Genomic DNA, 12,500 nt, shown 5'->3' on the forward strand with positions numbered 1-12,500 from the left:
ATCTATTTGACAAGATATATATATTTGTTGGAATATGAATGTGCATGTGAGTGTGTAAGTGCATGCACATGTGCATGAACATGAATATATACGTGTGTGTGTGCATGTGTGTGTGTGTGTATTTGGATGTGTGTGTGTGTGTGTGTATTTGGATGTGTGTGTGTGTGTGCATTTGGATGTATGTGTGTATGTACATGCATGCTTGTGCATGTAATTTTGAAATGCCTATCAAAACTGTCCCATTATATACCAGTCTTTCATAAAGCTTTCTTTAAGAGTAGAGCTTTCTTTCACTAACCTTCAAGGGAAAGGTTCCAGAGAAAAGTTTTACATATTAAATGTTTGTGGCATTCAAAATTTATTTATTTGCTCCTTTGTGTCCAAAGCTGCAACATTCCCCTAATGCAATCAACACTGTTACTTGTCACTTTATCAATCCTAACTCTTATTTTTCTTTATGTTGGATCAATTGATGATACTTTGTGTGAAAAAATCAAGACTATTCATGTCTAATTAAGGGGAAAAATATATAAAGAACAGTAACAAATAAATAAATAGTCTACAAAAAATTCACACACACACACACACACACACACACACACACACACACACACACACACACACACACACACACACACACACACACACACACACACAAAAAAAAAAAAAAAAATTACTGTAAGAAAAGACATTCAATATTATAAACAACTATAAATCTGTTTGAAGTGAAATAGAAGTGAAGCTTTCAAAAATGAAGGAAAAGGGTAAATAGATGAGATAGGTAAGGCTAATAGCTGACTCCTTTGAGACTAAGCACCTGTAGAGCCATCTATATGTAAAGACAATAGATAAATTTCTTACCACCTACTGACATTGGGTTAAGATGGTATAGTTTTTAAAAGACTCTTCTCTCACGTAGATTTATATTGCCTCTGTTTTATCCAATGCTAAGTGAAAGTTAACATGACCTGTGATAGACAGCTTATAATTTAAGTTTAACCTGAATGTAGCACAGTATCAAGGTTTGTTGTAGCTTTCACCAATCTGCATGCATACAATCAACCAATAGGTAGACAGGTTGGGCAGCTATGCACTAGTCAACAAATGATGCTTAAGTGTACCAGTAAGACTGAGCAAACCATATAAAAGTAATTACTATAAAATATCTATAAAAGTAATTACTACTGAAAATATGGGAGCTATTAAATTTAGCCACATAAAGTAGAAAATAAAATGATCAAAATTGATATCCCTCCCTTTATAATGCAATTCAGTCTTTGGAGTTCACCAGACTTCACTTCAGAGTCACTGTGAATTGATAGACCTAGTGTGAATCCACTGTAAATTTGATGATTTTTCAGTTTCACACAGCCATGCAATCTTGCAATTAATATTCCTTCTTTCCAATTTCAATGCTGCAATATGTGTGAATCTCTTGTTATTTTCCACTGCAAATGATATAAATGAAACTATTGGCAATGTTTACAAAATGACAATACACCTATTGCTCCAGTCTTTCCTAGGAAATCCACAACCCTTCCTAACCCCAGGGCTTCACCCCAAACCCCCATCTGATTGTGTATTTCCCTATAGAGCCTCTGCCCCCAGACCCCCACTGTCACAGGGACTCAAAAATAAATATTCATAGTATCACATAATAAACAAATAGTCAGTGATGATAAACCTTTCATATCATGGGCATGTTAGTAAGTAATTATTTTAATCCTTTTATAATACTGGAATATATATATCAAGTAATTATGATCTATATAGGAATATAAGAGAATGGCTACACCACCCAATTGCCATGGATTTACTCTCTGTGCGGCATTTAAGACGACCTAATTTCTTCATTTCTAATGTCCTTTTTTGCCTACAAAGATTATTTCATGTATAAGCAAGTAGTTTTGATTATAATAGTAGCATTACATTTTCCTGTAAATGTATACCAAAGTATGTGTTAAACAACTTTCTTATTATGAACATGTGAAGGCAGTGCCTCAGATTAAAAGGGTCTGTTTTCAGTCATTCTGTTCATTACAGGAGAAATTTATCTTGTACTACATGGCTGTGGGAAACTGAAACTATAAAGTGAATTTTTAGCAGTTTTTTGTTAACTCAAATGTTGCATGTACACAAGAGGCCTGTTTAGCACAGTCTTAAACAGGTCTGGTGGGCCATCAAAACGCCTTCACATACTTATCTACTTCGGCGAATGTTCTAAATACCTTCCAGTGATCAAAATGCAGCGAAGACAAGAATTCTGAAGTCCACGGAAAGTTAAGTCAGTTCCCTTGCTTCCAACCACAACACGACCCGTTGCAGAGATTCCCGAAGTAAAGACACTAGACGACATCACCCTAAGACCAACGTCCGAATTTATGCAGGAAAAGCAATAGAAAAGGCTGCCTCTCCCTCGCTCACCTGTTCCTCCTGCACCTTCCTAATGGGAGAGTCGGGGGCGTCCTCCCCGCCGCTGAACTGCGTGTCCAGGTCGTGATTGCACTCCTCGAAGCTGTCTGTGTTGACGAGCATGACCTCCCCGCTGACCCCTGGAGTGTCATCCTTCAGTTCAACCCCAACGACGTCCGAAGAAGCGAGTTTTGTGTGAGGGACTCCGGGTTTCGGCTCACTCGCACTCTCCGCCATGATGGTCAACACTCTTTCGGGATCATTTTTTGTCTCTACCTATACCCATACTGTTATCAAACCTTACTTGAGAGTAACACATTTTTAATAATTTAATTTTAAATATACTCTAACAATTACATAACATACACGTCATCGTTATATTAAGGCAAAACAAATAGTTTAAGAAGATTTAGAAGTGTTCGTGCTTGCGTTATGATCCCGAGATTGTTTACAGGAATCAGCTGATCGCCGTTGACAGCCTCCGCCTCTCGCGTTCCGGGCGCCCGTCCCTGCGACAAACAGCGAACCGCGGAGATAAGTGGTCTGGGCACGAGGTCCAGGGAATGTGGATATCAAAAGACTAAAGCCGTATAAAGGAACAAAGGATAAGGTAGTTTTTGGGGCTGACAGGGAGGAAGGGGAGGCGTAAGCTACGGGCGAATCGTTGGCCACACTTGGTGGGAGGAGAGGCAAAGGAGGTATTTAAACGTCATTTTTGCTCACGACCGACTGTGACAAAATTCCGTTAAAAATTATCTACTTAGTAGTGACATCTGACGTGTTATATATCAAATTATCAATTTAAATGAATTAGTAGATCGTAATAGCAATCAGCTGTGATTCAGATCTAATTGTTTTTTTTATTTGTTTACTATGACAAGAGTTTGATAGATGTTGCAAATATATCTGCATATCCCAGACTGGAAGCTTTGTGGTGTATGGGCAGTACATTGCATGTGCAGCTGGCTGTGCACTTCTCTGCTTTCACCATGCAGCTGTCCCTATCTTATTTGCTGTCCACACAAAGTTATCAAAATGCCTGTTTCCACATATTGTGGATTGGTCCTAGAGTGGATCACTTTGCGAACTGAACGGCCTAAAAGAGTTATCAGTTAAACTGAACCCTACTGGGTTGTTCCATCAGTGATGTTGCAGAAATGATGTACAAATAATGTATCATCCATCACAAACATTACATAATGTGAAACAATATTTTTGCACTTTTAAGGGGAACAAACTGAAAATTTGATTGCACAATTTACAACTTTTACAAATAACTTGCCCTTGCATATAAGAAGTTTTCCAGTCTGGGACACATTCATACCAACCAATCTCCAATCTCCATACTTCTAGGTGGGGATGGTAATTTTTTTTTTTTTTTTTTTTTCATTCACAATATATCATTAATTAAAGAATAATTCAAGCTCTGTCTTGCCATAATGTACTTCATGGAAGTTTGTTGACCTTAACCATACCTATGATGATATAAAGGTCAAAGTGATCCTTTGACAGTTACAACTTTTGGATTTGACTAGAGAGTTTTGACAATACATGTACTAAAAAAAAAAAAAAAGTCAGAAATGTTAGCCAGATGTAATTTTAGTGGCATGTAATTTTTAAGTGGCCAAACATTGATTTCCCTTGATTATGTGTTTGATGAGAAAGAGAAAGCATTAAAAAGAGATGTATTTGACAGGATCATAGGGATAAAATCTTATGATTTCATAGCTAATATAGAAAAAATCAAATATATTTGCAGTATTGTTATATTTTTCAGATAATCCAAGATGGTGGCTGCCACACGTAATGAGGATTGTCTGTGTGAGGTATCCATAGGAACGGAGCCCAGGGTTCTAACTGTGCGCGTCCCAGTGTCAATACCTACGAGTGTATGCCCAGTTGAACTAGCTCACCGTCTCATTCAGCACCACAACCTTCCTATTTATTTACACAATGGTATTTTGACTTTCTACAATAATTGCATGGTCTTATAGAGCTTGACCTGGGTACATAATCCCATGAATTATAATTTTGAAAAGGATATAAGGTCACATCTAATCACCAATAGTCTGTTACTTGAAATTATCATGAGATGTCGAGTTTCACATCATTATAAACCAGTCCATCAATTAATTGCTATATTATGACACCAAACAGAACTAAGTGAGAAGTTGAAAATTGCCGTCCAGGACAAAACAGAGGAACACTATAGACAGCAAGATAAGCGTGCTATACAGGCTCTCAAAGAGGGAAAAATCAACATTAAGGATGTGGCTGCAGCTTGGGCTAATAAATATGCACAGGTGTTGTTTGATATTTTTATTAATTATATCCACATGATAAATGTATAGCTGAAGTTATTATGTAAGTACATGTCTTCTTATTTTTATTTTTTAATGATGGTTTTGATAATGCATTGACTCACCAGGTTAATAAGAGGCAAGAAGATGAGGGTTGTGAGAATGAGATGCTGGCAACCATGTACCATTCCCTCGTGCACTCACCAGCAGCAGCGAATCTGATAGGCTTGGAGCATTCCTTCTCTAATGCCATGAGCTCCCTTGTGTCCCAGCGGGAGCATGCATTGAAGGAAATCAGTGAGAGGTACTGGTTTTCATCATAACATTTGCCTGGAGCCTGGTTTACTGCCTTGTATTTTTTTTAGCATGTGATGACATTTAATTTAATTTGATTTATTTTTTTTTATTTTTTTTATTTTTTTTTGTGCATGTGTGGATGGATGTACAGTATATACATGTCTATGCATCTGCACATGTGTACATCTACATTTGAACATGTGCATATGTGTACACATGTATATTCATAAACAGTCAAAACAAAAGGTTTTATATCCAACAGACAGACCAAAGAAATGAGTGAGACTGTAAGTGCTGTTGGAGTGCACTTCACTGATGATGACGTAAACAATCTAGCTGCCCGACATCTAGAAGACTCCCAGCTCATGGAGGTTCAGTGGGACTCAACCATCTCTGTCCTGAAGGAAGACCAAGAAAGGGACTTCAAGAACTTTGTAATAGAGTCCTTTGCTGGGCGGGAGATCACAACACCAGTGACTCCAAAGTATGTTTTCTAGTTTTTCAGATGTTATATTTCTTTTGAACCTAAGCATATGGGTACTTGCTTTTATTGTAGGAAGGATATTAGAGATAGACTTTGGTGTCAAAGTTTATATATCAGTTGTTTCTTTAGCAAAGATATATATGTACCCTTGAATGAGTTATGCTTTTTGTTTGTGAGTTTTCAGTCATCAGGAAATTCATTGAAGATAGTTGTGTCAAATTGCTTAATAGTTGGTGTTTGAGATTACAGAACAAAAATATTAAGTAAATATGAGTTATAAAACCATTTTTTCTTCCTTGTACAGAGACTTTATACTGGGCTCAGACACAGTAATGACAGAGGCAACAGAACCCACCCAGGAAGAAAGCTTTACCATACATCTTGGCGCACAGATGAAGCAGATGCACAATCTTCGTTTGCTGTCTGCAGATGTCCTGCAACTGTGCAAATATCAGTCTCATGATGCAAGGTGAATTTAAAGTATATGTGTGGTGCACTTAGGTGTATAGACTGCAGCGTGAAGCTTGTTTGTGTCAGAACCCTAACATGAACTTCACTTATTCATTCATTTTGATTAATTTTTATTGTTTAGCATGAGTACCTAATTAAAAATTCCTTCTTGGTTATATGCAGCGCCATTCCACCTCAGCGCATCCAGACTTCAATGAGTCTCTATTCTCACAACCTAAATGGTCTAGTGCTCTTGGTTGATGACCGAATCAACACCTACACAGGCATCAAGAGAGGTAATGAGGGAGTATGGTTTAATTAAAAGATTGAATATTGAGATCATTCAATAACATCCAGTTATGATTGAGAGAGAAAAAAAAAAAAAAAATAATAATATAAAACTTCTTATATTCTTTCTATCTTGATTCTTCGTGTCTGCACAGAATTTGGCCGAGTCTGTGGCAGGACGACTGAATTGCATTTCCCAGACTTAGAGGATCAGTTGGAGTCCACCCGAGACTTAGTTCCTCAGGTTGTTCAGTGGCGCCGGGACCATCCTCCTCCACAGTACGATTGCGATGAGGAGGCAGCAGTATGTGTTGGATCTAATAGTAGTATTAGTTGTATTATCAGTGTTATTATTAATATTTTTGTTAAGGATTATAGGTCATAGTGGCTGTATATAGGTTGTTAGCAATATATGCATCTATATACATATTTGTATATGCAGAGATGGAATGAACTATCCTCCACATACCATTCTGTATATTGAAAAGCTCTGCTTACTGCTACATGGAAAACAGATCCAAATCAAGTGACAGCTCCTTAAGCATTGCTTGTACAAGAAAATAGTAGTACCATGAGTACAGGCACTACAATTTATTCATTGATACTGCTAGTCACTGCCAATAGTCAAGGAGCTGGCAGTACTCTCTTGATTTACAAGCTAATAGAGTGAGATAATTCTGGAGTATCAACTCAGATACTCAGAGGTACTCCTCTTTCTTTCTTCAGTTGTATTTTAGCATTTTCTTTTACAACCAGTAGACTTTAAGATTGGAATGCTTGATTAAAAATAGGAAAAAAAAAAAAAAAAAAAAATGGAAGGAAGGTTAGCAGCAAGAGCATCCACCTGCAATGACAAGCCGACTATGATATGATCATTCCGCTGTGGCAACCCCTGAAGGGAGAAGCCGATAGAAGAAAAAGTATTCCCTTCCATTATATCTAATATAATTTTCTGATATTTAATTTGACTTACCAGGGCTTCTCTTTTTTTCAAGCCTCCTCCTCCAGTGCCACAGCACCTTAAAGCTGGTGACTTCTACATCACACGCCACTCTAACTTAGCTGACGTGCATGTGGTGTTTCATATGATTGTGGACGACTCTCTACGCTCTGGGGACATCAATTCTCGCCATCCTGTTATACTAGGACTTAGAAATGTTCTCAAGGTTTGATATAGGAGGTATCTTGTTAATTGTATGTTGCACATATGTGTCATTAGGGTTTTTCAGTAACAAAAAATGGTATGGGGATTACATTTCTGAAATTCTCTGATTCCAGATTGCATGTCTGGGAGACATAACAACACTCACTATCCCCCTTTTGCTGACAAATTCCATGTCAGAGGTGAGTAGCTCTATCATCATCTTATATTTACTGTTCTGATCTTTGTGTGTAGTCTCATTTGCTAGTCTTTTGTTCATCTCCTTTTTATATTGCTAGTTGAATATTAATATTTCAAAAAGAGAGGAAGAATTCAATTTGTCAAGTTCTTATGTTTATAATCTTGCTTTAATTTTCATTAAGTCTCCAATTCTAAAAAAATAAAAAAAATAATAATAATAATGTAGAATCTGTAGTTAATGGCTTCTACCATGCAGGAAATGACAATGTCCTGGTGCCAGAAGCGAGCAGAGCTGGTTTACAAGTGCATAAAGGGTTTCATGATGGAAATGGCATCCTGGGGTGGAGCCGAGATGAAAAACATGCAGTTTCTTGTCCCAAAGGTATAGTGCAACCCCTGTGATTTTAGGATTCTCAGTGTTGTCAGGTCAACCTATTAGTGCCATGACTTACTTACTTGTTATTTCAACTTATACTTGAGGTGAAATTAAGGGCTGTACTCAAGAAACTTTTCCCAGGAATTAACTGTCAGTCCTGGTGTAACCAACACTCATAGTTTCATCAGAACTAATATCAATTGTTTTACTTGAGAAACTGTTAGGTAGTACTTGAGTAATTCCAAGAAAATATTCTTGAGTACACCCCAAAGTTTTTAACCATTATGCATTATTGTTTAAAATGACAATTACAGGTTCTGAGTGCTTGTTTTCAAAACAGGCATTGTAATGGATAATTTTTTTTAGTTTCACTGTTAAAATCACAATGTAATCAATTGAAAAGGTAGGAAGGAGGCCAATATGAAATAATCACTTTATAAAGATAATATTTAAAAAGACAAATATGTTATAGAGCTATTTCTGTATTCTGTTTGCCATATTTTTTTTTTTTTTTTTTTTTTCAAGTTAAAGGTTATGTGAAAAGTTGAAACTCAGAGCAGCTGCTTTTTCAGACTGGTATCACTTCTACACACTCTGCTGAACAGCCAGCTCTCTAAGCTCACTCTCATGAACATCCATGGTTCTGCATTACTATGAAAGATTATTTTTCTGAATACACATTTTCTACATTTCAGGGAATATCTGAGGACCTGTTCCAGCATTTGGCAGCCATGTTACCCAATATATTCCGGGTGTCAAATCCTTTGGTTGTCAAGTCTTCGTAAGATAAAGGAAAAATAATTACATGATCCAAGGTAAAGTTTTCCCGATACTAAGAAGAGATACTAAATGAAATAAATTGTAACATGTATTATTTTTCTTCTAATTATTATTTTATACTCTAAAATATCTGAAACAGCCATTTAGAAATGTATCCATTTTTCACCAAAAATTAAAAGGCTTGTTGTGTTAATATCTGAAGTAATAATTATATAACTGACCAAATTTTTTATATGTATTCTCCTCTGATAATAAACTACATTAATTAGTATACTATACAAGTCTTTATCCTCACTTTTCTGGGTTTACAATAGAATAGATCAATTACTTAGCTTGATATTTTGTTCATAAAAAATAAGGTTCAGGAGGGTTCAGCATGGATTAGTGATTTCAATCTATTTTAACAAGTTCAAGGGATTTCTGGAAAGTCAAAATGCTACTTATATAAATGCATGCAAGAATACAGATAACAGACAAATGCTAACTTACTTGGGTTTAGTGATAGAGAAAAGATATCCACTGATTGCAGTTTATTTTTCTGAATGTTACATCAAAGTATAGCATCTGTATTTTTATTATATAAATATATTTCATAATAGTTCTTGATACAATCATTGACAAAATTAATTCCACTGTTCTTCTGACAAAAGATTTGAAGTCATGTTCAATAGAATTGCCTAACTACAGACGGTTTGAAGATAAATGTTGTATGGAAACCTCCAAGCTTGTATCATCCTGCATCTGTTATCCTTTCATTCATTCAAATTATAATTATTATTCCTAAAAATAAGAAATATGTATTGAGTGATTACATTTTGAAACCTGGGAATAGCAAAGAGCTATTTATGGTCATTTATACTGATAAATAATACATTTTGTACTTCATTGGGTAATACATGAATTACATTGTAAGGCCCATCTACAATATTAGGCAATGCCCTTACTCTGCCAAAGGTTATACTGTTACTGTCCACACTGGTTGTAGTATATCAATTGGCAAATGCAATATGTGTAAATAAGTAGCAGAACAGAAAATGGAAAACTTAACACACAGTTAAGTTGAAGAGAAGTACTGGGAGGCCCTATAGCACTGAATGCCTGGCTGTTTTTTCATTTCATAGCCGCCTTCAAACCACCAGTCTGTATGTACCGATTTTTCAATAAGGGCAATTTATTTTATTGCTATATTGCAGGATTCCTTGTTGAAGTAGCTACATGGTGTTTAGTAATGGACTTATCATTCATGACCAGTGAACAATGCCTAATGGCACATAGTCAGGGTCCTCGCAAAGAAAAGTCTGACGTGTGTGTTACCAACACTGTGATGTAGGGCACGAACTCTGGCTTGTGGCCAGTCAGTAGGCTGAAGTGGAATAATCACTATATAATGGCCTGTCTGCACAAGCAGGCATGATCAGCTGACAAGGGCAGGCACGAATATATATTAGGTCACAGATGGGCAAACTAGTCTGTAAACAAGTAGATTCCCCATTGTTTTTTTTGTCTGTAACTTCACCTTTACAGGGCCCTCTGATCATGCCCACTTATGGGAACAGGTCTTAACGTAGTTGAAGGGGAAGAAGGAAAAGAAAAGCATATTAATTGTTGTACAGAGTAAAAGAAAGGAGCAGAAAGGCCATTTCACTCAACTGTGGGAACAGGCAGGCCACAGAGTTGCCTTTCAAAGTAGTCCTAGTGTCTGTTGATGGACAACACATTCATACCAGCTTGGCAATACCCAAGAATATAAACAAGTCTTGTTCTTAAAAGTCCCACAGACATATAATTGTTTACTTCAATGATGATCATAACTATCTGCTGATATGAGCCCTTGCATCCAGTGTCAGGTAAACTTGTTCATGGCCACATGAATTAAAATAGTAACAGCTTCAAAGAAAAAATGAATTTACAAAAGTTGATACAAATGGAGAATCTTGGATTTATCATATGCAAAATACAAGCATATAAAATTTTAATCTATTGGACTTATCAATCAGTTTTCAGACTTGGATGCAGAAACTATTTTATTTTAAATTTGAGTTTCAGCAAAATGAACTCCATTAATTTACTTCAAAATCACAAATGCATATCCTTAAAACACAATATGTAATCAAGTCTCCTTTATTCAGCTGTTTTTATTAATGTGAATTGAAGACCAACATTTACTTTGCATTTCAGAATGTATTGTAAAAAAATAAATGATGGGGAAAAGAACAAAAAGAAAAAGGAACAATATTGACAAAGTAATAATCAGACAAACAGAAGTGCGTGAACATACTCGAGACGCAATCAAATAGGAATGAAGCAAAATTCTAATTGAATGGACTGAAGTAAATTTGGAAGAGGAGGTACAGAAAGATGAAGAGATAGTTGTAGTAGTAGTAGTAGTAGTTGTAGTTGTAGTAGTTGTAGTAGTAGTAGTAGTAGTAGTTGTAGTAGTAGTAGTAGTTGTAGTAGTAGTAGTAGTAGTAGTTGTAGTAGTAGTTGTAGTTGTAGTAGTAGTTGTAGTAGTAGTTGTAGTAGTAGTAGTAGTAGTAGTAGTAGTTGTAGTAGTAGTAGTAGTAGTAGTAGTAGTAGTAGTAGTTGTAGTAGTAGTAGTAGTAGTAGAAAAAAAAAACAATGGTAATAGTGCAAATAGTAAATCTAGAAAATATTTCCAAGTTAATTCACATATTTCAGTAATTTCTGATTGGGTCACCTACATCATGTAAAAGGTTTAAATGAATAACATCTAAGAAATATTTTTTTACTTTCCACTGGGAGAGAATATAAAATGCAATACATTAAACCTTTGTTCATACCAGTTACATGCCTGGGAATATAACTTGCCTCACAAAGTGACCTCCCACTCCTTTAAATAGGGATTATCTGTAACACATACAATGCTCTTGCTAAGCAATATTTAAGTTTCCTATTGTTCCTCAAAAACAACAAAACAGAACCAATAATAAAATGAAAAAATAAATCTGAATGTTTCATAATGAGAAATTGAACCCACAACTAAAACTTTGCAATGCTTATTACAGGTCAAGTTATTTTCCCATATCCAACTCTTGGAGTGAAGTGACGTTCCTATGCCAATCTACACTAAAAACATTAAAACATGAATATACAACAAAACATTTGTTAATTATTCTTTTCCTATGGTACAAAAATAATTAAAACAATTACCTTGTAATTGTGTGCAGACCTTCCTCTAATGTGCCATTCACATCACAGGAACACAAGATCTTGACTTCTAGATGTTGCAAAATTAATAGTGTGTATCCACGAAACCAGCCTAATATCAACAAAGAAATGTTTTGAAACCTTCTAAAATTGATATGCACAGTATAACTGGAAGTTTGAAACCATACCATGTGCACTACATCATCAACTGAATATAATTACAAGTTTACAACATTTATCCTCCATCATTCTTCTTGAAATCAAGCAAAAACACTGCTTAAATAGGCCACACAACATCACTTAATTTATCTAACCAGACACCCGTTGGAGACCCTGACATTTTGTAATCCTAGATCAGCATACTCCAGACTCTACATCAAATCTCTTTACATTCCTCAGTCATCCTTCTATGCGACCACTGCTAAGAACTGGGGCATTCAAACCTCCTTAAGAATATCTAATTGGTAAGAGCACCAAGCACTTACACAAAATTATCTAAAATATCATGGGCTACAAGAATACATAAGACTATGATGCAAGTGAATGATTGGTTCCCCTGCATGCCATCAGACCTTGAAATTATGCCTAGAGTTTTGCACATAT

General features: G+C 35.8%; 3 protein-coding genes across 6 annotated transcripts in view; 1 reads left to right on the forward strand and 2 right to left on the reverse strand.

Moving 5' to 3' along the window:
- The window catches only part of LOC125040870 (vacuolar fusion protein MON1 homolog A-like), a 10,250-nt gene extending 7,596 nt beyond the window's left edge, over nt 1–2,654 (reverse strand). The window contains exon 1 of the mRNA XM_047635640.1: nt 2,425–2,654. Coding sequence (XP_047491596.1) covers nt 2,425–2,649 — 225 coding nt within the window. The 5' untranslated portion in view covers nt 2,650–2,654. The remainder of the gene's footprint in view (nt 1–2,424) is intronic.
- A 203-nt stretch (nt 2,655–2,857) lies between these two features.
- LOC125040970 (protein C12orf4 homolog) lies at nt 2,858–9,000 on the forward strand. 2 transcript variants are annotated; one of them, XM_047635779.1, is made up of 12 exons: nt 2,858–3,110; nt 4,190–4,368; nt 4,570–4,715; nt 4,841–5,016; nt 5,272–5,493; nt 5,798–5,962; nt 6,127–6,239; nt 6,387–6,535; nt 7,227–7,397; nt 7,510–7,575; nt 7,830–7,955; nt 8,645–9,000. In XM_047635779.1, the coding sequence occupies exons 2-12, from the start codon at nt 4,200–4,202 to the stop codon at nt 8,732–8,734; spliced, it is 1,593 nt and encodes a 530-aa protein (XP_047491735.1). In that variant the 5' UTR covers nt 2,858–3,110; nt 4,190–4,199; the 3' UTR covers nt 8,735–9,000. The 2 variants fall into 2 exon arrangements, with proteins under 2 accessions (XP_047491735.1, XP_047491736.1); XM_047635780.1 differs by having other exon boundaries at nt 2,866–3,022.
- A 2,461-nt stretch (nt 9,001–11,461) lies between these two features.
- The window catches only part of LOC125040971 (FACT complex subunit spt16-like), a 22,188-nt gene continuing 21,149 nt past the window's right edge, over nt 11,462–12,500 (reverse strand). For all 3 annotated transcript variants that reach the window (XM_047635782.1, XM_047635781.1, XM_047635783.1), the window contains one exon: nt 11,462–12,500. This exon is cut by the window's right edge and continues 132 nt beyond it. The gene's annotated coding sequence lies outside the window, so the exon portion shown is untranslated.

This window comes from Penaeus chinensis, chromosome 29, assembly GCF_019202785.1.
Source record: "Penaeus chinensis breed Huanghai No. 1 chromosome 29, ASM1920278v2, whole genome shotgun sequence".
NCBI lineage: Eukaryota > Metazoa > Arthropoda > Malacostraca > Decapoda > Penaeidae > Penaeus > Penaeus chinensis.

Coding starts and splice junctions, on each gene's coding strand:
- LOC125040970 (XM_047635779.1), top strand. CDS start 4,200: ATGGTGGCTGCCACACGTAATGAGGATTGTCTGTGTGAGGTATCCATA. Junction 6,240..6,386: donor CTACACAGGCATCAAGAGAG/GTAATGAGGGAG, acceptor GTGTCTGCACAG/AATTTGGCCGAGTCTGTGGC. Junction 7,956..8,644: donor TGCAGTTTCTTGTCCCAAAG/GTATAGTGCAAC, acceptor TCTACATTTCAG/GGAATATCTGAGGACCTGTT.